General features: G+C 42.9%; 2 protein-coding genes across 3 annotated transcripts in view; one reads left to right on the top strand and one right to left on the bottom strand.

Moving 5' to 3' along the window:
- Positions 1–10427, top strand: part of TRIM67 (tripartite motif containing 67) — a 31512-nt gene extending 21085 nt beyond the window's left edge. The window contains exons 7-10 of the mRNA XM_050709725.1: positions 2207–2345; positions 3825–4128; positions 9191–9353; positions 10362–10427. Of these exons, the coding sequence (XP_050565682.1) occupies positions 2207–2345; positions 3825–4128; positions 9191–9353; positions 10362–10427 (672 nt within the window). The remainder of the gene's footprint in view (positions 1–2206; positions 2346–3824; positions 4129–9190; positions 9354–10361) is intronic.
- Positions 10428–19408: 8981 nt separating this feature from the next.
- On the bottom strand, positions 19409–24678 carry C3H1orf131 (chromosome 3 C1orf131 homolog). 2 transcript variants are annotated; one of them, XM_035538975.2, is made up of 7 exons: positions 24552–24678; positions 24150–24439; positions 23332–23382; positions 22132–22227; positions 21420–21506; positions 20373–20428; positions 19409–19728 (listed from the first exon to the last, which is right to left on the bottom strand). In XM_035538975.2, the coding sequence occupies exons 1-7, from the start codon at positions 24610–24612 to the stop codon at positions 19599–19601; spliced, it is 771 nt and encodes a 256-aa protein (XP_035394868.1). In that variant the 5' UTR covers positions 24613–24678; the 3' UTR covers positions 19409–19598. The 2 variants fall into 2 exon arrangements, with proteins under 2 accessions (XP_035394868.1, XP_035394869.1); XM_035538976.2 differs by lacking the exon at positions 21420–21506.
- Positions 24679–24682: the final 4 nt, after the last annotated feature.

Genomic DNA, 24682 nt, shown 5'->3' with positions numbered 1-24682 from the left:
TTGCTGCTACTGTGCGTACTTCTGTTACTTCAGGACCAGGCTAGGCTGATGCATTCCCCAGGGGCTAGTGCCTTGAAACCATTACTACAGAGCACATCTGCTCTCTTCACAAGTAGGAAGTTGTGCCTAAAACATGTGATGAGATTTCTTTGGGAGCTGTAAACTGGCTTCCCACCAGAAACCTGAAGGTTAGTAAAGCTGAAAATGGCCTGGAGCTGGCCCACCTAAGGAACTGCCTCCCTGTACCAAACTGCTACTTCCCCAGCCAGCAAAGGCACCTGGTTTGGATGCCCCTCATTAGAAAAAACAGCAATGTTGGCAGGGTGTTTTGGAGAGGGCACAGTGTTTCTGGAACTTCTCAATTCCTTGGTCTGAGTATCGTTTGTGAAAAGGTGCCTTTGAGAATGACTGGCTGGAAGCTGCTGACAGAGTTAATGTTAGTAGGTGAGAGTGGTATCAGTGCGTGATGAATAAGTGCGGGGGATGAGTTGTGACACATTCCAGTGTCTTGGATAAACCATTTCAAGTGTTATTTACATCTAAATAAATAGTTGTGAATAGACAAGATTTTAGGGTGTGCATATCCAGGGTGTGAATGAGCCTTGGTCCATTCGTGTGTGGGGTTTTATAACTGGCAAAGGCTTTAGGACTGCCGGTGCTGCCATGTCAGGATTTTGGATTGAAAGGATACAATGTAATCTCAATCCTTCAAGCTCAAGGGTCACAGTTTCTAAGTGAACCACTTTGTTTGCAGGGGTAGGAACATCCTCAGTTTTACCCACAGAAAGATAAAATGCAGGCTTCCCAGAAATCCCATTTCAATAAGAGTTTGCTGACCATTTTCCTGAAGGATTATATATCTGAGAGCAGTGATACTGACTGCACTTCACCAATTCTTGATGAGTAGGTTTTAAGAATGTTTTTTGTTTCCCTTTGTAGTGGAGAGCATCAGTCTGAATAGACACAAGCAGTGGTAAGACTATAGTGAAACGACTGTAAAAATAGATGGATTAGAAAATGGGAGAGTTGTCCTACAAATACAATGTTTTGCACAGGCAGCATATTCTATAATACACAGATGAAAAACTGTTCTGTTAAAACTCTTTCTCTCCATGAAAGTTCATAGACAAACTCAGGACTCAAGAGATTTTGTTATTGTAGCAGCCAGAATGATAAGCAAGGTGGACAAACACATGCCCTGCTGCGTACTTAAGTAATCCCTTTCTTATTCATTATATACTCCCTTCACTTCAGGTTCCTATCAGAGCTTTAATCATCAGGACTACTTCTAGGCATATACTTAAGTGCCTTAATTGAACTGGGGGCTGAGTGCTCTGCTTACTCACAGCCTTAAGCTGTTTACAGCCTTTGCTACCACAGATCTGTGGATTTCACAGAATAAGAGAAATCAGAGGTGAGAAAGCTTTGGAACTGGGGCTTTCAGCCTGCTGCCAAAACAGGATTATTTCCTTTTCTATCATTTTCTATTGCAGTATTCAGTTTTCCAAGAAACATGAGGTTTCTAGGCTTCTTTCAGTTCATCACAAACTATCATCTGACTGATCCTGTTAATTATTTTGCCTAGTTTTTCCTTCTCCTGAAATATTTTACCTTATGCAAGTGCTTGCTCTTTAATAAATCTTTGCAGACTTTTATTTTGTCTCTGCTGTCTAGTTGCTGTTTCATCAGGTGATGCATGTGATCCTAATCTTCGGGAGACTGGATTCTTCTGTCTCTGTCTTAGCAGGTTTCAAAATTATGTGTTAATGCAGGCATGAGACAGCCTTTCCAACAGAATTAAACTGTGCTTACTTGTTTTTTATTCCTCCTTTCCCCCTTTTTATGGTCCTATATAAATACAAGAATGGCCACAGTGGTTGAGATTCTAGGACTATTGCCTAAAATAGTGTTTTGGAATAGGTGTTTAGGAAAAGAGGGTAAAAAGTAAAATCTTTTCATGTTCCCTTTCCTGCTGTACCTTCCCAGCTTTACCTTCACCTTAGTGTCTCCAGTGCTGACCTTACTTGATGTCTCCACTTCTGTAGCTATCCATGTTATAACAGCCTAAACTCTGCATTCACTAAAACCATGAGAAGTTGTTTACTTGTGATTTCTGTTTAGAAGTCTTATCGTGATCATGAGACACAGAAACAGTTAAACTATGTCCCTCTTTCTCTCTCTTTCTCTTTTTTTTTGGTGTGTTTAGGAAGTATATGTTGGCAAGGAGACTCTCTGCACTATCGATGGCCTTCATTTCAACAGCACCTATAATGCGAGAGTCAAAGCTTTTAACTCATCAGGAGTTGGTCCTTACAGCAAGACAGTTATTTTACAGACATCAGATGGTGAGTTTGTTTTTCGCCAGTTTTTAAAGTAAAACCTGCAGCCCTCAGTGTTGGGACACTTGCATCCCATTATATCCACTGATATATGTGGCACTTGCTGGCATGGAGATTTTGGATCATCTCAGCGGGGAGGCCAGGGACAGCTGCCCTCCAGGCGTGCACCTCCAGGTCAGGGCTGAAGAAGGCAAGTCAAGTAATGCAGGGCTGTGCCCCTGCTGTCTCTGCTGTCCCCTCTGCATGTGAACTAAACGACTGCACAGCATTTGCATCAAGCTGCATGCACCTTTCTGTGTGCATGCTTTTCCAGTGCTGATTGAAGCTAATCCACGTGCAGGTGACCGATACTGCCGAGTGTACATGCAGAAGGCAGTGCCAAAAACCACACACAGCTGTAGGTGTACTCTGATGGCTGCTGCAGTACACTTGGGCGGAAAACCAAGCCTGCTGTCTCGAGTGGGAACAAACCAGCCCTAACTTCACTAATGATAAAATTCAAGTAGGCCATTTCTTTACACTTTTGGGGGATTTTCCATTGTCAGTAACACTTCAGATTTCAAATCTGCAGTTTTGTTTGGTTATAGAAGTTTGGTGTCTAATTAGGGTCTTTATTTGTTTTAGTATACAGAAGCAGTTATGCAACACACTGGATATTTGTATGCCATGCTGTCTCCACTTCTCCATTTATCTTTGGAATTTGTGTTTTTCCTCACTACTGCTTCAATTTCAGAGCAAGGTTTGATAAGACAGAGATGGGAATTTGTGCTTGTTCCTCTGTAATTACACTTGACATCCATAGAGGCATTACAAGAAGTTCATCTTCAGTAATGATATTGTAATGAATTGAGAAGTATGTGCTGTCCTCACTTCAACTTTTATGCTGTGTTGCCAAAATAGGCCAGTATAAATTATTAATACTTTAAGAGCTTTTTCTGTGTTTTTTCCCCCCCCCTTTGATAAACTGGTGGAATCAGTCCTAACCAGCATGGATACAGAGGAACTCCGTTTCTAGTAGAGACAATCCTGAACCAAATCACACTTGTGAGCATTTTCTGCATTATGAAGAAGCCTTTGTCTCCTCTGTGACTTTCTGGTTACTGTATGAGAACAGCAGGTCACTGTCCTTAGAAGCCTCCATTCAGAGACACAGATGACATAAGGCACACGAGTAATTATCACTTCGATACCACCTTAAGCCACCTGGACTGAAAAATGCCTTTCAGGTATTCCTGGGTTATGCAGATTGCATGAAGCACTCTTTTCTTTCTCACTCAGTCACCAGTAGTCACTCTGAGCTGGGTCTCAGTGCAAAGCAGTCCTGTGTAACCTCTAGGATAATGAGAAAAGATCGTCCTTGTTACTTGAGAGTGCGGTAGGGTCTTCAGGAAGGCTGAACCTCATTCTCCTAGTGGAAGTAGGGCAGCTGATGGGTGCGTACAGCCAATTCTGTCATAAACCTGCATCTCCTCTTCCCCTGCACAGTGGCGTGGTTCACCTTCGACCCCTCCTCAGCTCACAGGGACATAGTGCTGTCAAACGACAACCAGACCGCCACCTGCAGCAGTTACGATGACCGGGTTGTTCTTGGCACAGCTGCCTTCTCCAAGGGGGTGCATTACTGGGAGCTGCACGTGGACCGGTACGACAACCATCCCGATCCAGCCTTTGGCATCGCCAGGATTAACGTCGTCAAGGACATGATGTTAGGCAAGGACGACAAGGCTTGGGCCATGTACGTTGACAACAACCGCAGCTGGTTCATGCACTGCAATTCTCACACCAACCGGTAAGCACCATCTGCACAATTTTCTCCTTATCGGTTGTTTTTCCTCCTTGTCCTCAGAGGAAGAGATCTCAACAAGCCATAGTCCACCTCCCTGCCAAATAGTTATTTTATTCCTGACAGAAGTCTGCCTCACCTGTTCTTAAAAGTCACCAGTGACAGAGATGGCATCTTGTCCCCTAGCAGTCTGTGTTGGTGTATGTTATCCATTCTGTTAGCAGTTTTTTCCTGAGATCTAGCCTGAATCTCCCCTGCTGCGATTAAACCCGTGACTGCATGTCCCACCCACAATGTCAGTAGACAGGAGTGCCACACAGTCTAAATCCCGTGTATATTTGGAAAACACTGTATTTGTATACCTACTCTACCATGATGGGAGACTGATGTACAAAGTCTGGCTGAGGATATATAGCAGGTCTGTGGCAGAGTGGGAATTAATTTTGATTTAGTTTTCTACTGCCTGTCTCAGCAGGTTTTCCATACTTACTAGGTCAGATGTTGTTTCAGTTATATCAAATGATTAAAAGAAAGGTTTGCAGTCATTTTAAAAACACTAAAAATGCTTGTATTGTCTCCTTAGAGGGAAGTTTCTGCCAACATTCACGGCATCCTAAAGCTGATAATAATGTCTCCTGTTGAGTAGTCATTCAAACTCTAAAACATACTTGTATTTTGAGTATGTATACTGCAATTGATGGTAATTTTTGTTTGAAGCAGTTTGATTTTTTTAGTTCATTACAGACAGGTGGAAGAACCTTATAGCTGGACCCAAAGCTATCTGAAGTAAATATGAATATTTTCATTGGCTCCAAAGTCCCATGAAAGGTCTTTTTAGGACATGACTTAGGTCATGTCCTAACTAAATGCAGCATAAAATAACATCAGAATGATAAATATATCAAAAGGTTCTCTGTCCCTTTAATATCTTGATTTGATTTAGGGTGGAAGTAATGTTAAGCTGTGTAAATTTTAATGCTCTGTGAAACAGCTTATGTTTTCTGGAAAAAACTGGCAAACGTTCTGTGTGCTGCTGTCCCAGAAACCTCTTTTATGGATTTGGTCCTAGGCATGCTTCTTCCCGCGAACAACACAAGAGCAAAGCAAAAGCTTTCCTTCTGGGAAGCACAAACAACGGAAACACTTTGGATTTCCAATCATCCTGCTTAAACAGGAGAACAAAGTACTTTGTGTTGATGAGAGCTTCCCTCTTTTTACTAGGTAAAACACAAAGGTTTTGCAGGCACATCCAAGGAATGGGCAGTCCAGCAGAATATTCTTTTGAGTGAAATACACTGACGAAGGGCATGTAGTCTCATGAAATCACATGCGCTTCAATGAAATTAGGTCTGGGCATTATATTTTTAACCGTGACAGTCAAGTAGGTCAGGTTTTTAACTCATTAGCTGTGGTAGTCTAGTGGAAACAATTGTTGCTGCCTTGCCATTTTTCCCCACTGGAGACAAGTGCATGATAGCACAATGTCAGTCCAAAGAAAATTTATTGCCAGCTTTTAGCCTCTCGGATGTTATTATGTTGGAGGCTTTATCTTAGTAATAATTTCATCCATCCAAATCTTCATGAGACTAAATTAGGACTATAAATAAATGTCTAGCTTCAAGGATAAGCTGGGGTGGAGCTTGAAGGACTGAGGCATGGGACCTGCCAAGTTTAGCGAACTTCCCTGTTCTTTTCGCTCACAGCAAGCACACCAGGATCTGTCTGCATCCTTAAAACTGCCAGGCTGGGCTCGACCTCTGTCGTGCTAGAAGAAAGGGCATGAACAGATGAACCTAATGCTATAAAAATAGAGAAACCTTTGAGAACAGGTTATGCAGACACCGGTTTGATGCTTCAGGGCAGGGATATACCTCTGTCAGGTACCTTTCAGCCTTGTTGTTCCTGGAAATAATCAGTTCACACCAGAGGTGTTGTGTGCCCATTGCTTAGAGGCATCGCCACTCATTGCAGTAGATCTGTACCTTGGCAAAGTTCCCAAAGGCAGGAGTACCTTGTGCTACAGGCAGTATGCTAGCTGCTGCATTGGTACATGAAGAAAGAGATGGAAATCACACTGAAATGCTTTATGCTTAAAGACTGTGGGACGTCAAAATCTAGACAGGTAATCTTTAAGCCCCCTGCTTATAGAGAGTCTCTTCACTAACTTCAGAGGTCTCAAGAACAGGTTCTCATCACACAAAAATATTACAATTGACTGAAAAATACTGTCCTTGACAATGGACATGGCAAAGTTGTTAAGTTACTGTAAAGTTCATGAAAAAAATACTGCTAATGTGGAGTAAATTCTTCAGTGTATTAAACAGTGTTCATAGATTAAGATTTATTTTTCAGTAATAGTGAAATTTACTCCTATTCTTAAGTCCTCAAGCCAATTCATTCAGTCCAGTTTTGCAAATTGTCCACACTGCTGCTGAAAGCACTCTGAGAATATCAGATCTCACTGCAGCAGACAATGGCATATTTCAGGGTAGCCCAATTCCTGTGTCTGCACTCAGACCTTCCAGCCCTGCACACAACACTGGCAGTCAGTACTTATCGTTGTGCACAGAGATAATATTTTCAGGACTGTGGGAAAACGTGTGTGAGAGTTGGGATTTACTTGGAATAATGAAAGTGGTGCGTGTTTTCAAAAATGGATCATTGTTGCAGAAGTACTGTACCAGGTAGCTGTCTCTTCCTTTCACATGGCCTGCAGACTATCAGGAGCCTGTAGTATAACTACCATTAAGTAGTTTTAAAAAGACATTACAGAAAAGTGTCAGCTCTTGGACATGCTGACACAGAAGTGCACGAGGTAAGAGCATCAGTTTAAGTTGGCTTGAGCTAGCAGGCTTTTGTATTACAACTAAGACATTTATTAGAATAAATATCCAGTAATACCGTCTTGATGTACGAAGAGTGAGGAAATGTTTTGTACAAGTCTGCTCGTGAAACTTTAGCTGTCCCATCTTTCCTCCTAAAGGAGGTAACCGTGACAGTAGTCTCAAAAGCACTGGATTTCTCAAAATGAGTTCCTGGAGACATCATGGGATGCCCAGAAGGAGCAGCCATTCAGCCTCAGAAGCCTTGGCTTCATCCTGCCAGAGCCTGCTGCTCCCTGTGGGGAGGTGGGTGCTCAGTAACGAGGCAGTTGACCTGCTGAAGTCCTGCAAGATTTGGGGCAAGAAAGCCAGGGAGAGCCTGGTGCCTCTTTCTCCTGTCCTGGGCAGCCCTCAGCTGGGTCGTGTGCTGCAGGCAGCATCTTCTTTTCAGCAGGGCTTTCCCCAGAGGCTGCAGAGAAGTCACTCAATGTCACCACGTAGCACATGGCTAATTAGCCCACAAGAAGCAAATTAGTTTATTATATAAGAAAGAGCACAATAATCTCAAATAGGCAAAGTTGCCATTTCTATTTCCCCGAGAGAATCAATGTCATTTAAAAAGATGTCATAAAATCTATTTTAAAACACTGCAGGATATAAAACTCGGTGCACTACAATCAAAGCTGTCCTCCATCAGAGGAAAAAAAAAAAAGAAATACGTTATCCGTTTGTAAATAGTTCTAGATGGTGGTAGTGACACTTTCCACAGTCTCATTATGAGTTTTATGATTGAGTGCTTTTAAAAAACAACAACCTAGTTCTAAAGATACTGAGGCTAGGTAAGCATTTTAACTTTTGTTGGAAAATAATACGCTTTATGGTTTTGAAGAGCTCAAACACAAACCTGTTAATGCTTATAATACCAGAAATAAAGGGAGCTCAGAACTGCACAGTTTTAAATCTAACACATCTGAGAGCCCAACTCCTGATTCTCAACTGTACCACTATTGTTTGAAGAGCTTTAAATAGAGAAGGCAAAATACTATTGCCATTACTATCACAGATAAAACTACTTACACCTTAAGAGGAAATTGTATGTGCCACATTCAGTCTAAAGGAAAACAGTTTATGACACCTAGTGGACATGATGAAAATCTTACCCTGCACCATATTCCTAGTGTATTTGTTTTATCTACGTGATAAAATTTATGTTAAAATTGCATTTATCCTGTGAATTTTGCGTGCCTGAGGGAAACTTGTGGGATAAAGGACAGTTGCTTCCTTTCCTAATGCAAATGACTTGACATCTGATTTAGCCTGAACAAATTGTGTCAGGTTGTAAATGCATGGCAGAGCCCCCACCCCATGACATTAGTGAAGTAGCAGTGCCTGTGGCCAATTTGCATATGTAGCAGATTTCTTGCTCAGCGCTCTTTAAAGTAATACTGGGTTTGACTAACCCCCAAATCAAAGTGCATTAATGTCAAATCATTCATGCATGTAATGGCTGGATCTGTCCTGGCATGATCTGATACCATGGTAGCTCTCAGCAGCTGCTCCTGACACAACCAATTATCGCCAATACTAATAACTGTGCCCCAAAGCTTAGAGCAGCTCCCAGCCCTATAGCTGAACACCTCATCAGCCACAGATGTACGTATATCCTTAACCGGTCCCACCTTCCCTTCCTCCCTGAAACCAGGATCTGTTGGACCTATGCTGGCTCCCTGGCCTCTGGAAAATTGGGTCCCCTTAGGAATTGCAGAGGTGAGCCTCGAGCTGTTAGCAGGCATAGTGACTAAATATGAGTACCTAGGACACAAGCTTTTCTGCTTGTTCATTCTCTGCTGTGCATCACTCCACCACAGCAGGGGCACTCTCAGGAGCTGTCTCCAGGACTCCTGTCCTGCACCCTTGGCACTGAACTGATCTGCTTGCCTGCCCAGCTCTTGTCAGCGTAGGGCATCTGTTGGCTTTGGACACCATTTTCAGCACAGAGTTTACAACTGGAGGAGAAATGGACCTAATTTCTCTTGCAGATATCCCCTTTAGGCTCTGATGAATGTGGTACATATATTTTGGGTAAAGGTGCGGTTTGGTCGTTGCCAAAGTGGTGTGGGGCTAATCTTTTCACTGTGCTGCTCCACTCTCCCCTTCCTTAGTAAGACTGCTTGTCCTAGAGAGAGCAGCAGTGGTGTAGCATTCTGCCTTCACTAAACCAACTGTGTGGTCCCTTTGTGCCTTAGGACTGAAGGAGGAGTCTCTAAAGGTGCCACTGTTGGTGTCCTCCTGGATCTGAACAAGCACAACCTGACCTTCTATATAAATGGGCAGCAGCAAGGGCCTCCAGCTTTTGAAAACATTGAGGGTGTCTTCATGCCTGCACTGAGCCTCAATCGAAATGTCCAGGTAAGTCTTCCGTAGTTCCATACGACTTACCCTGTTCAGCTAAAGGAGGGCATATGCTACTGGCCATTTCTGCTGTGACCAATAATGCCATTTGTAGGTAGTCACTACGGATACTGTCTCTCTCCTTCTCAGCCTGCACTGAGAAGGCTAACTAACGCTTTCTTGAAAACTGGATTTGACCTTCTGTCTTGCCTCAATGATGTGAGGGGTAATGCTGTAAAAGCAAGCAGAAGTGTCTGCACATCCTAATGCCAACATTATTCTGCTGCAAAACCCCCCTTAGAAAGCAGCAGGTCTAAGGCTTCCTCTGCCAGTTTGACTAAAAAGCTTGAGTATCCAAATTCCACATAGATCTTGTGTTTAGAGATAATTAACACTGGCAAGAGACAGAAATGCCAACAGCACAGTTGAGCAAAGCAAAGAGCAAAGACAACATAGGTCAGAGAATTGGTTCAACAGAAAGACCCAGTTGGCACATTGTTCATGAAGTTCAGAGATTTCTCTCTGTTCCCAAGAGATCTCCTCTTGGAGGAACCCTCTTTCAATATAATGCATTTTTTATTTCAAAACCACTGTGTTTGGCTAGAAACAGGAGGTAATGTAAGGGAGAACCAGCACCTCTACCAATGGAAATACCAGGAGCCTGAGGACTGAAGGCTGGTTTTAATCAGGCAGGACCAACGCAGTCAGGGGTGGAATATCCATCATTTACAATCCCCAGACTGAAGCAAGAAACCTCACATGGCCTTACATTAACATTAGCATTAGTTGCTGATGGCATCCAAATCTTTCAAGGTTTCGTAGCTTTATTGTATTTGATGCACAAAAGCGGAAGACGTGCACTTTCCTGGGCACCTGACTGCTATTTTCAACACAGATTTTCAGTTGCAGCCTTCCTACATCCTTTAAGTACCTGGCTTACATTTACCATGACCAAGTTAAGGCAGAGCATGGCCAAGAAGGTGTGAGGGGGAAGCTCATGGCCAGTGTTATTTCTTCTTTGCACAGGTGACACTGCACACAGGACTGGAGGTGCCACAATGTGTAAAGCAGCCAAAGTTGCCCAGCAACTAATGAAGCTCCATTGAAGCTCCTGCCTGAGCCCCTGCTGGATTCTGTAAGCTTTCTCAGTGTGATTTGGCACCTTTTAGTAAGTCAGCAAAAAAGCATTCTCTTCCCTACGTAAAAAGTTGTACACCATGTTGCTCACTGAGTACTCCACTGGTTACAGCTCGCCCACTCCATCTTTAATTTAACAAGCCACAGCAAGCATACCCACAGAACTGGCACGTGATTACAAATGGGTACCTGCACATAGCTATACTGCACTGCATACATGTGCACACAACACGCATACACATTTATAAGGTGAAAAGTTAAATGAGTGTATTTTCTCTCCCATGGCTGGATTTGTACTCAAAAGATACTAAGGATGCTTGAAAAAATGGGCAAGACTAGGACTGGGGAACATTGGCTGTTGGAACAATTCACCAGTTGGTGAACTGGATTCCTTTGCCTCCTGAAATCCTTAATTCAAGACAGCGTGTGTTTTGGCAGCTGAAGTGGAGGCTGTGTGCTCAGTTAAAGAATTCACGTGCAAGATTCTTTTGTCTGTTACTTCCAGGGGCTCAAATGACCTTAACTATTCCTTCTGGCTCTAGACTACAGTAAGCTGTGACTCGTGTTCCCCTAGAATTCAGTGGCAGAACGAGAATAAGACTGTTTTCCAAATGCTGTCACATAATAGTTGTGCTCGTTTGAGCTTGCACCATGATACCTGTGCAATTCAGATATGAAAGGTAGAGAGAAAAATATTCTTGATACATTTTCATATTTCTTATTTAAGTGTGATTGTGGGGACTATCACAAAGAGAAGATCTGATTGTGGTTATCAGCACAACTCTTGAAAAATGATGCAGGGTAGATCCTTTTGAATTTAACTGATAAGAGATTTATTTAGATATGGTATATGCAAAGTATTCCACACAGAGAAATGCTGCTTTTCAGCCTTGATCCTGTAAGTCCTGGGCAGTTGTAGTTCCAATGTAGCTTTGAGATCAAAAGCCTTAATTTTCTATTAGATTAGGGTGATGTAACTAATGTCTTGACTTCCATGAAACGTTTGAGCACGAGAGATTTATAGGATTAATGCTAAATCCATTCTGAAGATTTTTTTCTGGATTGGGACATAAATACTTTGTCTGACTTGACCGTATCCTGAATCTCCCATGAAAGCAAGAAACCATTTCAGATGCTGTCCATGACAACATGAGTCTGACCAACGTGGAACTTCCCATAACCACGGCACTACCACCTGCATGCTGTTGTCAGAAAACATATTGGTTTGTGTTTCTTTTCCTCTAAAACAAGTTAACATATGCAGTGTGTGTGCATAGCAGTAATGCATAAGAACAAGATGCAGCAGACTGTGTGAGCCCATGACATCTCAGACTTTGTCATTTGTCATTTTGTCCAATCCTACATAAGTGCAGTGGTATCAAACAAGATACCACAAGCATCAGCTCTTATATCCTATTGATGTACTATGCCCTTTTCTTAAATTCTGCTGCTTATACAGATTTTCCCCTCTAAGCATAGGTATAAGCACTTGTATACTGTTGTCAGACGAGTAATTATGAAGCCTGAAAACAGATACCCTAACCCAAATCCAGCTAACTGCCTTGCATTAAACCACAGCCGCAGGACCAACAGCCCAGGCTTCCCTTAGGGCAGCCTGGTGCTGGTGCACTTTCAGTCCCTGGCCTGAGCACATCACTCAGGTAGTGCTGAGTGCTGGCAAGGCTGCACTGTGACAGAGCAGCCAGCGTCCTCACTGGTGGCATCCCACCCTGCAGCCACTGCGGGGAGCGGAAGGCAACCCGGCATGAAATAGTCACGGGCTATTTCACAGGTGAAATGCAGCCTGCCACCACAGTGCCTGTAACCAGCTAAGCATCTCGTAGCCCACCTCTCCTGCACAACAGCAATGCACCATCAGGGATGTCAAGACTGAAATAGGAAACAAAACCAACAACAGGAAAAAAATAACTTAAGCTGTTAAGCAGGAAAGCAACTGTAGTTTCTTCAAAGTCTGAAATGGATTGTATTAGTAACCTTTTAAACATTGGAATAACTGTGCTACACTCATCTTGATTTCTTAAGGAATAGCAGAGACCAACTGTGTTTTAATTTTGGTTGTGTTTAATGCCATATGAACTCGTGCAGGATTTTCTAATTTAGTGGGTCTGCTTTAACCTACCTCAGCTAGAATGCTATTGGACCCTGAATTTCCTCTTGAGCATGCTCATCGTAAAATTGTCTTCAGTGAACCTAAAAGCTGAGTATTGCCAGTCAGAGCAGTGTGTGGGAATACTGTACATAAGTTGCACATAGTTTTTTATATTGAGGCACATCCCATGATAATTTTAATACAGAAGGCACTCCACTTTCATTTTTCTTATTAAAAACAAACAGACGTTGTTTGTTTTGGGACTGAACCTTTGTCTTTACTCCCAGCTTCTGTGAAGGGAATTCAAATGAATTTAGATCTTTCCGTTCTTCAACCATTGCCAGATGTTTAAAATTAATTCTGAATGGGTTTTAGAAGCGTTGCAGTACTTGAGTTTGGTTTGCATAGTTGCTTTGGTATAGGTTCCTAGTGTTGTACCTTGGGGAGAATGCAGTGAGTGGTGCAGGTTACTAAGTTTTAATGGAAATACGGATGCTAGGGACCCGCATCAGCTCTGTAGAGAAGCTCCTAGAAGCTCATTGTTGTTCTAACACTCATACAGGTAGGGTACAGACTAGCTACCATTACAGTCTCTTTTTAACCTAGTGGAGATGCAAATAAAATAAAAGGAATACATACAGTTAGAAGTAGGTATCCTGCATTAGTAAGACTAATTTAGCCTAGGTCTAAACCTAAACTAAGTGGGTGTATGTGTTGGTTGTGTACAAATTCAGCAACTTGGATTTGGCATGGTCCATAGCAATAAACCAAGTTACCACAACAGAGTGTAGTCTCTTGACTTAGCTGGATGCATTTTGGTAGTTTAACAGAAATAATGCTTAAGTAGATAGAATTATGCTAGGAAACGAATTACTCCACATGTTATATTTATGCAGAGCATCCAGATGGCAGCGGGAGCCATGTGAACATAGAGCAGAGCGGAATTTGACGTTTGCAGAACAGCGTCAGGTGGGGAGAAGCAGGGCACTTTCACCTCTTTGCTCAGGCGGGAGGTAGCTTGTTTCTCTGCAGGTAACTCTCCCATCTGGTTGTAAACCCAGCAGTCTGCACGTTCTTCATCTACAGCATCTCTTTTGCCAGCTTTTATTTCCTCCAAATCCCTTCTCTGGGAGGGAGCCAGCCTTTTGTAGTGCGGTCCTTGCAGAAATTGTGTTGCTGACTATCCAGGAGGAACCCAGGGGACCAAAGGGTGGCATAGATACGAAAGGGGACCGCTTTGGATGTCTCTTGCTTCCTTTTGATTCCTTGGGATATTTGTGCAGCTCTCTGGGGCTCCAAGCTCCTGCTCCTCCTATATCCCAGGCACCTGGACAAGCACAGAGCTGCTTTTTGTGGGATGCATCTGTTCCTGGAGCACAGGCTCTTCCTTATAAATAGGAAAGCAGAGCCTTTTGCACTGAGATGAATTTCATCCCCTGTGGTACGGAGTCCACATAAGGCAGTTGTAAATTGACTAAATGTTTACAAAGAAGCAAGTCCTCCTCTAATAAGCACAATGAAACTTGATTTCTGAATATGTCAATTTGGAACATCTGCACAGCTGCTAAATAAATATTGTAGGCAAACTTTCTGTCCTGTAGAGCAACAAGGGGCTCTTAGTTTTCACCTACCCACACAAACCCAAACATTATCCTTTGTGAACCATCGTCCTGTCCTGGCTCTTTCCTCTGCAAATTTCCCTATTAAGTTTAGTGGGACCAAACAGAAGAACTGTGCCATCAGGGGCATTGTCAGATCTCCCACTGCGTGCAGTGCTACACAGTTTCCTGAACCTGTGTTTCCCTCATCAGCCCAGAAAGAGTTCTTGTGAAGATCTCTTACTAAGAGCACAGGCCTAGCTGACAATCTCTTACTACTTCTGAGGCTGAAAGATGCGCACTAAAATACATGTCAGTAAGGACAGTAGGATACTGTGATGCATCTTGAATTTGGAAAGCAATTTGACTTCTAAAACATAGAAGACAGGCAAACAGCCCTGTCACCTCCCATATTTCCCATACTGTTAAGACATATAAAGAAAAATATATTGGACCGAATTAAAAAAAAAAACTTACATATATCAGAATTTAAGAGGAAAAGTATCAAATGTAATTTATTATGTGCATAGTGTTCCATCATGTTGTAAATAAACCATTACAGTATATTGCTGTAGTTTGTTCTTGGCTGGTGATCAGAGTTCTGTTGTAGTGCTGTATGAATTCTGTTTTTTAATTTTCTTTTGAAAGTATAATTAGTAAAGATGGCACAGAGCACCAATACCCTAGTTTCCTGGTTGTTCTAGAGCAAGAAGAAATGTGATATGCAGATTTTTTTCTTTCTTACATATTAACATTAAAAGAAGAAAGAGGAAGAGGGTCAAGGTTAAGCTGCCACTACCACCACGTGAAAAATGCCATGTTTGTGATTGCCAACGAGGTGGTGCATTTTGGACCACAATTAAGATGACCTGTTCCTGTGAGAAGGGATGCAAAGTACAACAACCTGTTAACAGCAGCTTACTGGTACCATCTAGTACATCCTTTGTTCACAAAGATGAGAAAATAGAGGTGTTAGACCTAATCTCAGGCTTTATCAGCTTTGCAGCATTCTGCTTAAATAGCAGAGAAAAAAATTAACCTTTGAATCAGGTAAAATAATCTGAAAAAGCCAAACATCTTGGCTAGCTCAACTCTGGAAGGGAGATCACAAGTCCATCAACAGGTTATGGTAACAAATCAAACACATTGCAAACGTAAAGGGCACTTGTCACTGAAAACTATCAAAGATGGAGTGTCATCTTACTATTATTAATTTTTATTAATTTTTTTTTAAGTGAGCTGCTTCTAGTTTTTATTGACAACATTTCTGGTCATTCCTCTATCCAGTATTACTGAACGCTGCACACACAAATGGCTGGAGTGGCAGCTTGAAGCACAAATCCGCCACAAATAAGATGCACTCAGTCTTCTTATGTGTAGCAGCCCTTATGCAAGCCACAAAAACTAGATGGGTGGGGTTTCTGCATCTTTGCACAATACAGGAGACAGATGTGTGTTGGCTGAGCTAGATATTCAGCAGCATTTTCCCCTTCTGTTAAGTGACTTTCTGTTGCGTTTGTTATTGGAAGCAAATCCAAGCAGACCAGTACTAAATTATTTTTTTCTGCTGATTGAAGGATTTTTAATATGTTCTTGTAAGTCAGTAGATCTAAGTATTTATGGATCCAGATCACATTCTTTCATCCCGCTGGCTGCTACCACCTTCCTTTAATGTTGTCAGTAAAAACTAACCTTTGTAGGTAGCATGGTGAGAAGACATTATGTGATGAATATTGAAATAAATGCATGAGGTAAAACTGCTGTTACTTCTGAGTGTTATATGAAGCATGAATAACACTAATTTAAATGTTGGCAACCAAAAAAAGTGCAAAGGAATAAGATCATGGTGTTCACTTCTGGCTAAGTGAAGGATGAGAAGTTTCTTCTGTTTTCTTCTTAACCACAGCATTTTTTTCTTTAGCATCATTTCCCATACCTTATACGAATTTGGACCTGGTGAAATATACATCTCTTCTGCATGTGTCTGTCACCAGATCAAGAGGAAAATAGAAACTTTTATAATTTTGTATCTGTAGCAAAAGTTTGTATTTTTTGAATTGGAAACAAACTGCTTTTTGTCTTTTGGTCTAAAACTTTGTGTATTATTATTACTCTTTTGGAAAAACCTGACATATGAGTTAATGCTGTTTTACAGTTTCTAAATAAATTCTTAAAACATTGCCAACAAATTCAGCATCAGTGCCTTTCTTATTATTATTGAAAAGACTGTCACAGTACACACCTGGCTGTTGATACCTGCTTTGTTACCAATCAATAACGCAGAGAAAACCAAGATCTCTTCTTCAAAGAAACCATCCATGTCTGAACTTAGCACATGACACATCTCTGTCTCAGCACCACCTGATTACCCCTGGCTCATGTACTCTGTAGGGTACAGGGGATGTTATGTAGGTCTCACCCATCTTAGATGCATTCCCAGAGACAGTTTCCCAGTCTCCAGAAAGTCCTGATGGTGGAGGAAGCACGGCTTGAAAACGATGACAGCACCAGAAGGATCTGATTGGAAAGGCCATCATGTAAAAGTCAGACTGGGCAGGAAAGAGAAAGCTTTGTAATACAGTTTAAAATTACCTACCACACTGGTGCTGCACACCTTTATCAGGCAGATGCCTCAAGAAGGACTGAGCACTGCTACGGAGGTAGCACACTCAGACCCTCCAAAAAGGCACTCGTTTAATCTACACAACCTCAATGAGCACCTGTTAACAAAGAAGAAGAAAGCATAGTGACATGGTAAGAGCAATGCTGGGGAAAGAAACAAAAGCCTGGCCACAACGAACAATTGGGAGTAAGCACAGACGAGAGTGTGGAGACACCGTCCATCACAGTGGTAGGGTGCTTTTTAAGCAAGAGACAACTTTGCATCGCTCTTTCATTGTAAAGGCTCTGACTGAGAGGAAGGATAATGACAATGGCTTCAGCATATGTGGAAACAGGAATAACACTGATCGTATTCTTCCTATCTGCTCTTTCTTACGCCTTTTACTGTGACAAAGTTTTCTCCTTTTCTCCCTTGTTCTGCTATCCGACCGCAGGTAACAATTAGATGGTCCTTGCTCTTCCTTGCCTGCAACAAATCTGTTATTCGGTCAATACTTTCATGCATCAGTACATGCCCCCAAAACAACTGTTTGCTGGTTGAACATCCTAAATAACAGAGCATGTAAGTGTAACACATTCTAGTCCAGAGAAACATTAAGTGCATAAAAGGTTCTCAACAGTTTAGTTAGCCAAATGCCAGTCATTATCATTTTTGTTAATGTGTCCAGTAACAAAACTGGACCTAAAGCTATCACTGTTTTACTGAGAACATGATCCTGAAGGTAGGATGGCCAACTTAAGTCACCTTGACAAGGTGATATTAAAAAGCAACGTAGCACCATGTAACAGCAACTTTTTGTAATGCATCCACAGCACTGTGTGTTTGCATGCTTACATGTGTGAGGAAACAACATTCTGAATAAGCTTTTGCTTTTTTCTAAGGTTTAATGTTCCACTGTCACCTTGGCATTTCAATTTTCAACTGTTTATTTTAAGAACTGAATTTCCTTCACCTCTTTTTTAACAGCACTTACAAAACCCGAGACCAGGACTGCATTAATTAGACATTCCATTCTGACCAAAGTTCACCCCTAAAAACCTTTCGGGAGCTGTGGAGGTGGAAAATGAACCCTTTAAATTATCTAGGCTGAGTCAGGACACAAGCTCCCAAGTTATATTATACCCAAAGCCAGATAAACAGCACTTTATCTAGAAGTGGGCACTGTAAAACCAAGCTCAAGGATCAACCAGAAATTAAAAGATACAGGCTGTTCTGTAACATCCAAAGCCCATCCTGCTGCCTCAGCAAGTCTTGATGCTCTCTGTTCAATCCTGCTTGGTGATTACACCTTCACGTGAAATTGTGATTTGATATTTCTGCAGTGTGCATATTCAGTAACCAGATGGGATTATTAATTCCGGTTTGAATTTGCAACCAATACCGAATAAGAAGAAATCCAATTAAGCAATTATGAAACGTGGTAACAGTGTTTAGCAATCCAGCAATCCAGTTCTGGAGCCGTGTGGGAAGGGTGTGCAGAAACACTCCCTTCCTCTTTTTATCTTGCTCTATTTTCCCTCTAGGCTTGCTCCTTCCCTCTTTTTAGTCCTCTCTGTGTTGGCACAGCATTATCTCCAAGACTTGAAAGTAAGGTGGAAGGTACGGGGGAAGAAGCGTGTGAGAAAGCATCCCTTTCCGTGCTGTAGTTCTCCCTACCTCAGGATAATTTCTTATCTTGGGAAGGGAGCAGCCTCTGGTGCTGCTGTTCTCATGCTAGCTGTAAGCTGGCTTGGACCTCATCACTTGATGAGGTCAGAGCTCACCTTATTCAGGCTCCCAGGAGGCAGCTAGGAAGCGTGCTTCCCAAACCCTCCTGGATAAGCTGAAACTCAATGAACAATTAATTCCGTTTCCAATGGAAACACAACCTTCAGAAACAAAAACCCACAACAACAAAACAAACCAAGCTAGAGAGGGCAAAATTGTTCTTTCAGACCGACCAAATTGCTGAAATCAAAATAGCACAAAAAATTCAGTTTTGACAAAGATTTCATAGAAAAGGCTTATGAGGCACAGGAACACTGATCAAAACAAACCTGAGATAACCGTGAACGATCAGGAGCTACTGGGTGTCTATGCCTCATCTGGCATTTGGCTCAGGTCTTGAATCTTGTCTGGTTTTGTACACTGTCTTAATCACTACCACCCCCGAAACCGCGATCTGAAACAGTGACTATCTGGAGTTTTCTGGAGATATTCAAGTTGAGTTTCTAACTCTTACCTGGGACAAAACTTCAGAAAAAGCGCATTTTCATTCTCAAGCAGGTAATTTTGAAGCCTTAAAAGGCTTTGCTGGGCAGGAGAACTGTCTGTTGTGCAGCTCCTCTATCCGCTAACAATTCAGATAAGCAGAAACAGACGTATGCCTGGTAAACGTTTAAACACGTAAGAACACCTCCTTCAGGTTCAGAGCAAGTAAGTTACTGCTTTTGCCATATTCCTTCCAGATGAAAGCAAAGAGCTATATATTTTAATTCATTAACTGATGCATTAATCTTTTGCTTAGAGCCAATAATTTAGTTCTAGATACTGAAATGAAGTGAAATGCTTTCTTTAGCACATACTGATTAATAAAAATAGCCTGTGCAACCTTCTTAATTATTAAAAAGTCTTACTTTTATTTACAAAATGGTAAATTCTCATATTCCCCCGAAGAACAAATGGAAGATAGAAAAACCTGCAACAAATAATAAGGTACAAGAATTACAACACGGCGACAGGGCAAGGAGCTATGTTTTGGTGGCAGTGTGAATTCTGTCTTATGGCTTTTGTCCATTTCCTTCTGTATCATAAGTTCATTTGATAACTTTAGATGATTTAATTTTCTTTATGTCACCACTTTGTAGAATCAAAGTCCCATCTCTGAATTTTCCGACTTGTCCTGCAGGCCAAATGCTAGGCACTGATTTCTTCCTTTTGGCCTTCCTGAAATATGAGGGGGGGAAGAAATGAATCAAGAGAAACAGCAGAAACTCATGAAATGCTCAATTTGGTGAAAAACATCACTTATTTATGCAGTCAGGGTTGGTATTATGGAATACCAAATCATAGCGTGTAACAGCCCCAGAACGTTTATTACCATTCGTCATCCAAACTTGTAGCACATTACAAAATGAACTACATTAAAACAAGAGTTTAAAACCACAAAGACTTTCAGATAGACAAAGGAGATAAAGAGTTTCACATGTCAGTGAGCCTGCTGCACTATAATTAAGGATGTCACTTTACCTTCCAAGCCTCTCTACGTTGTAGCTTGTGTTTTGCAAACATTATTTCTCAGTGCAAATGTTCTCAGTGGCATATCGTAGGTCCCCACACAGGGATTCCCAACCATCCCACCTCCAGCTGCAGTCTTAAACATCCTAGAGCAGAACTGACACGTTTTCAGTTAAGCTGCATACCTAAAGCCTCTGGAGCTGCTAGACACAGGTCATCATTTTGCAACAAAGAGTTCTGCAGTTTGAGAAATTTGTGCGTGACTTGTGGTATAAGACTGTGCATAGTTAGACAGGGGCAATACACTGGGAAAGCTATACGAAATAAATTTACCAGTCTTAAAAATGTCTCACCTCTCCTTCAGGTCTTTCTTCTTCTTCTTCAGAGAATCTCCTTTGTGTTCCTGTGTCTAAAGATACATATTTTAATGGCAAAGGAACCGAGCACCTCGGCTAAACAACCCTCTGCACAAACAGCACACAGTTCTTTTTGTTTCACAGAGCGCAATGCGTTAAAACAGGTTGGGAGACCTCCTGACAGGACAAGTGATGCAACACATCCGGAGGCACCACACCATGCCCACAGCCCTTCCGTCACCTTGTGGAAGGCACAGCCCTCTCATGGCCAAAACGCTGCCCCTGCCACGTGAGGAGGTGCAGATCCAGCTACACGAGGGGAGACCTGCCTTTTGGGTATGTGATAGATCTTTTGGTCAAAAGATCTACTTGCTAGCAGGCAAAGACACCTAGCTGCCTGCCTGAGCGTACCTGTCACACAACAGGGCTCGCCTGCGTTTGGCCATGCACTGGGTTGTGCTTTAAGCCACGTGACAGAGGAGAAGTAGGTCCCCTGGAAAAGAAGGTGGCAGGAGACAGGCTGGTGGAGCAGAAACCTGCCCTGCAGCCTGCTCCCACCTACAGCAGAGGCAGGGAACAGGCTTGGGGCCAGACAGGCCATGCTAGGGGATGGATGCAACAGAAACCTCACCCTTGCTTTAAATAGTGAGCAAGATCCTAGATGGAACTGTGCTGATACGAAACCAGCTGAAGATCTGGCTTTCTGTGGTTATTCAGTATGCAACAAACACTATTTGGAGGCAACATTTTTTCTCTTGAGAGGCGTGAAAAAATAAATAGCTGCTGATTTCATGTCATCAGTCTACCAGCCTCCAAAGTTGGGGCACTGAAGCCCACCGTAGCACAGGACAAATTCTGTGCCTTTCATACTGCCCACAACCAGCTTTGACTGACGAGGTGAGTCCTGCTGGAGTCAGGAACCCACTCCATGGGGAGCAGCAGGTGTCAAGCCCAAGCACTCCTCCTGTGCCTGAGGCATTATCTGTCAGGCTCTTGGGCTAGCTCTTACATGCTGAATTGTTAAAGACAAAATTTCACACGAACCTTTCCCTTATCATCCTCCTTCCCTGCTTTTTTCTCTTTCATTTTCTCTTGATATGTCTTGTAGTTGATGTGTTCCTTTTTGGGGGGCTGCAGAAAAGATCGGGAATGATACCACCAATGAAATTTTCAAATAGGTTCAAAAAAAATATTCACATTTGCATGGAAATAATTTTTCAGGTGGTGGGGAAGAATGAAGACGTGGTTTATTCCATTTTGGATAAGAGGAAATGACTTAAGGTAGATAAGGTAGTTTCTTGGGAGAGAGGGATGTTTATGTTATGTAGCAGACCTACAGAGTTTCCACAATAACACCAAGCCTGAAAAAAACTATAGTCCCTTCCCCACTCCCAAAGACCTAGAAAAAATGTTAAGTCATTGGGAGAGAGAAGCTTTAAAAAGCTTCAGAAGAAGTAGTTCCCCCTCCAGCCACTTAGTTTTGAATGGTCTGATTAAAAATTAGTAAGTGGTGTTTTCCATCCCAATCAGTCCTATTTCACCTAAACATCTCTGATAACACAAGCATACTAATTTTCCAAATGTCTATAGAAAATAGACGAGACTGAACAGAAAACATAAAGTAAGCATGAGGTGGGAGAAGGGGCATGGGAGGGAATCTGGTGTTTTAAAGTAGTGCCAAAACCCCACAGCGTTTATCACCTTCCTGCATTGTGAGAGCTGGGTCACCTCCGAGCACAAAACAAGCAAGAATTACCTTGGCTCCCAGCATGATAGCCCGTTCCCGTTCCCATAAACGTTGCTCTTGTTTCTCATAGCCCGTGATCCCAAACCTGTGCACTTCCAAGCGAGCCTAGAACATCATAAAAATATTGCAAGTGTTTTGTAGTTGTCTGACCCGTTGTAAAATAATACTTGACAGACCACAACAAAGTCACACTCCCAGAGAAACCCTGGCTAAAACCTGAACTCGGCATGCTATAAAATAATACTGAGTTTTGAATTATACTGCAGAACAGTTAACCGCTGTCTATCTAATGTCTGGACAGTAAGGACTAACAGAGGGTCAGTATTTGATTCTCATTTCACACAAAACTGGACACATGGGAAGGACCTACTTTGTATAAAAGTGAATCATGTCGTGCTGTACAAACCTGAGCAATAAAACATGCTACCCACAGCACCCAGCAATTGCAGCACGCTCCCATTCCTTGGCTGCAGAGCTTTTGACCAGTGAGAAACACAGATGGGCATATGGTGCAGTGGTTCAACTACATAAATATACGTACACAGTTGACACTACACCAGAACTCCCTGGCAAAACCAGGACGGAATTCATAACCTTTATAGAGGTAGTAGTTGAAGCCCCAGTGTTTCCACCAGTACAGCACTCCACACAGAATCTCCACCGGAAGGTCTTGCTGGATCACAGCACGACCCTGGGCAGAGATTGGGCATACAAAACAACTTGCACAAATCTGCAAAAAAATATGTAGCTAAGAAGGCCAGTGCTGGTTACACTTATAGAACAGGTTAGCACAAAAAGACAAATGGAAAAAAGTCATCTGTTATTTCAAAAATGGAAGCCTGCTTTTTTTCCTCCCTTTCCATATGGGATTAGAAATGCAAATTTAACACCACGTGCCTAAAACAGCGTATGCTACACATTATGGGTATTCACATAGTTTCACACCACTGACATACAGTGCACCTCCTCAAATTATCGGTGACAAATCAGAAAGAAAGGACACAGAGTTGTAACATGCCTCTCTCCATACAGAGCTGTCCACAACAGCCAGCACACTCCTCCTCCAGCACAGCTCACGGCCGAAGTAACATGAAAAGATACCTTTTTCTAGCAGTGCTTCTCCTTGGTCCCACTGTACCTTTCCCAAACATATAAATACACACTCCTGCACAATAAAGTGCTGAGATTAGATAGATCCTGGTGACTTACTTTTTCGAAGTTAAATTCTTGCTTGTTTTTCTTTTCAGCCACTGCTTTGGTCTATAAGCAAAATAAAACATTTCCATTGAATATAATAAGTAAAATTATATTTAAAAATTATACTTAAATTATATTTAAAAGCTGATTGGGATAGTTCTTTAGAAAGCAGTGAAATGCTAAATTGGGTGGTAGCGGTATCTTTTTCTGGCTTTACTACCTTGATTTATTAAAATACAAGTCTTAATGGTATTTTTAATGTGTAGATATTGTAGGGTCTTACTGAAACAGCCTTGCACAATTTGCACAATTGCATGTGAGCTATGCATCATGCACACTTTCATTTCAAAACTCATACCAAAAGTGCTAAGCCATGAACTTTAAGCCATTAACGCAAAGAGAAACACGTCCAGAGGAAGCAGTATCTACAAAAGGTAGGTCCCATTAAAACCATCTCAACGTCGTTTAAAGAGCACACTTGTTCAAAGCGAGACTGGCACTCGGTGGCCCATGGGCTCCGGGCCTTTCCACCCTTTGGGGCAGGAGAAGCAGCCACTTTTGGTACTGAGCCTTTCCGAGATGCTTCAGCTCACACAAAGCACACAGTGATAGCTCTGAGGATCTAACGAGAAGCCAACTTTGTTTCTCCTACTTTTTAAAGTCTAAAGCCACGTGTGTCCGATGCCTGAACCCAGCAGGAGCTGGGCCTTCTCCCCGAGGTGGTCCTGGGGCAGCTCCCAAGTGCCCAGGTATAAAAAAAAAAACAAAAAAAAAACAGAAAAATAAGAAAGAAATAAATCCGTGCTTCAAGATCCGTGCCCTGGGCCTACCTGTGCGCCGCTGCCGGGGCCCGGCCGCCCCTTCTCCTCCTCCTCTTTCACCTTCACCCTCCTCTTCCTCCCGCGGAACACCACCACCTCCACGGGCTGTAGCGGCGGGGCGGGGGGCGGCGGGGGGCCGGCGGCGCGGAGCTCGTCCCGCAGCCCCACGAAGAAGCCGCGGGCGCCCCGCTGCCCCCCCGCCTCTCTTCCTCCTCCTCCTCCTCCTCCTCCTGCCGCCACCGGCTCCTGGCTCTCCTCCTCCGCCGCCTCCTCCTCGCCCCCATTGCCGGGCTCCTCACCTGCGCGGCGGAGCCCCCGGTCAGCCGTCACTCCGCTCCCGAGTGAACGCCCCCCCCCCCCCCCCCCCATCCCTTATTTCGGGGAGCCCCCGGCCGCACCCCGCTCACCCACCCAGGTCGTAGAGGGCTCCGAGCACCGCCTCCAGCCGCCGGCAGGGCTCCCTCGCCCCCATGGCCGCTGCCTTCCGCGGCGGGGCGGGCGGAGGCGCCGCTTGGTCCCGAGAGGCTGCCGTCGGCCCTAAG

This window comes from Cygnus atratus, chromosome 3 (genome assembly GCF_013377495.2).
Source record: "Cygnus atratus isolate AKBS03 ecotype Queensland, Australia chromosome 3, CAtr_DNAZoo_HiC_assembly, whole genome shotgun sequence".
Taxonomy (NCBI): domain Eukaryota; kingdom Metazoa; phylum Chordata; class Aves; order Anseriformes; family Anatidae; genus Cygnus; species Cygnus atratus.
The sequence above is the reverse complement of the archived record's forward strand: the minus strand, read 5'-3'. Positions and strand labels throughout refer to the sequence as shown.

What these genes read in the sequence shown, in the direction of transcription:
- C3H1orf131 (XM_035538975.2), bottom strand. Translation starts at nt 24,612, where the DNA reads ATGGGGGCGAGGGAGCCCTGCCGGCGGCTGGAGGCGGTGCTCGGAGCC. An exon ending in AAGAATTTAACTTCGAAAAA is followed by an intron (nt 22,228 to 23,331) that starts GTAAGTCACCAG and finishes ATGATGTTCTAG; the next exon opens with GCTCGCTTGGAAGTGCACAG. An exon ending in CTATCATGCTGGGAGCCAAG is followed by an intron (nt 21,507 to 22,131) that starts GTAATTCTTGCT and finishes TCTTTTCTGCAG; the next exon opens with CCCCCCAAAAAGGAACACAT.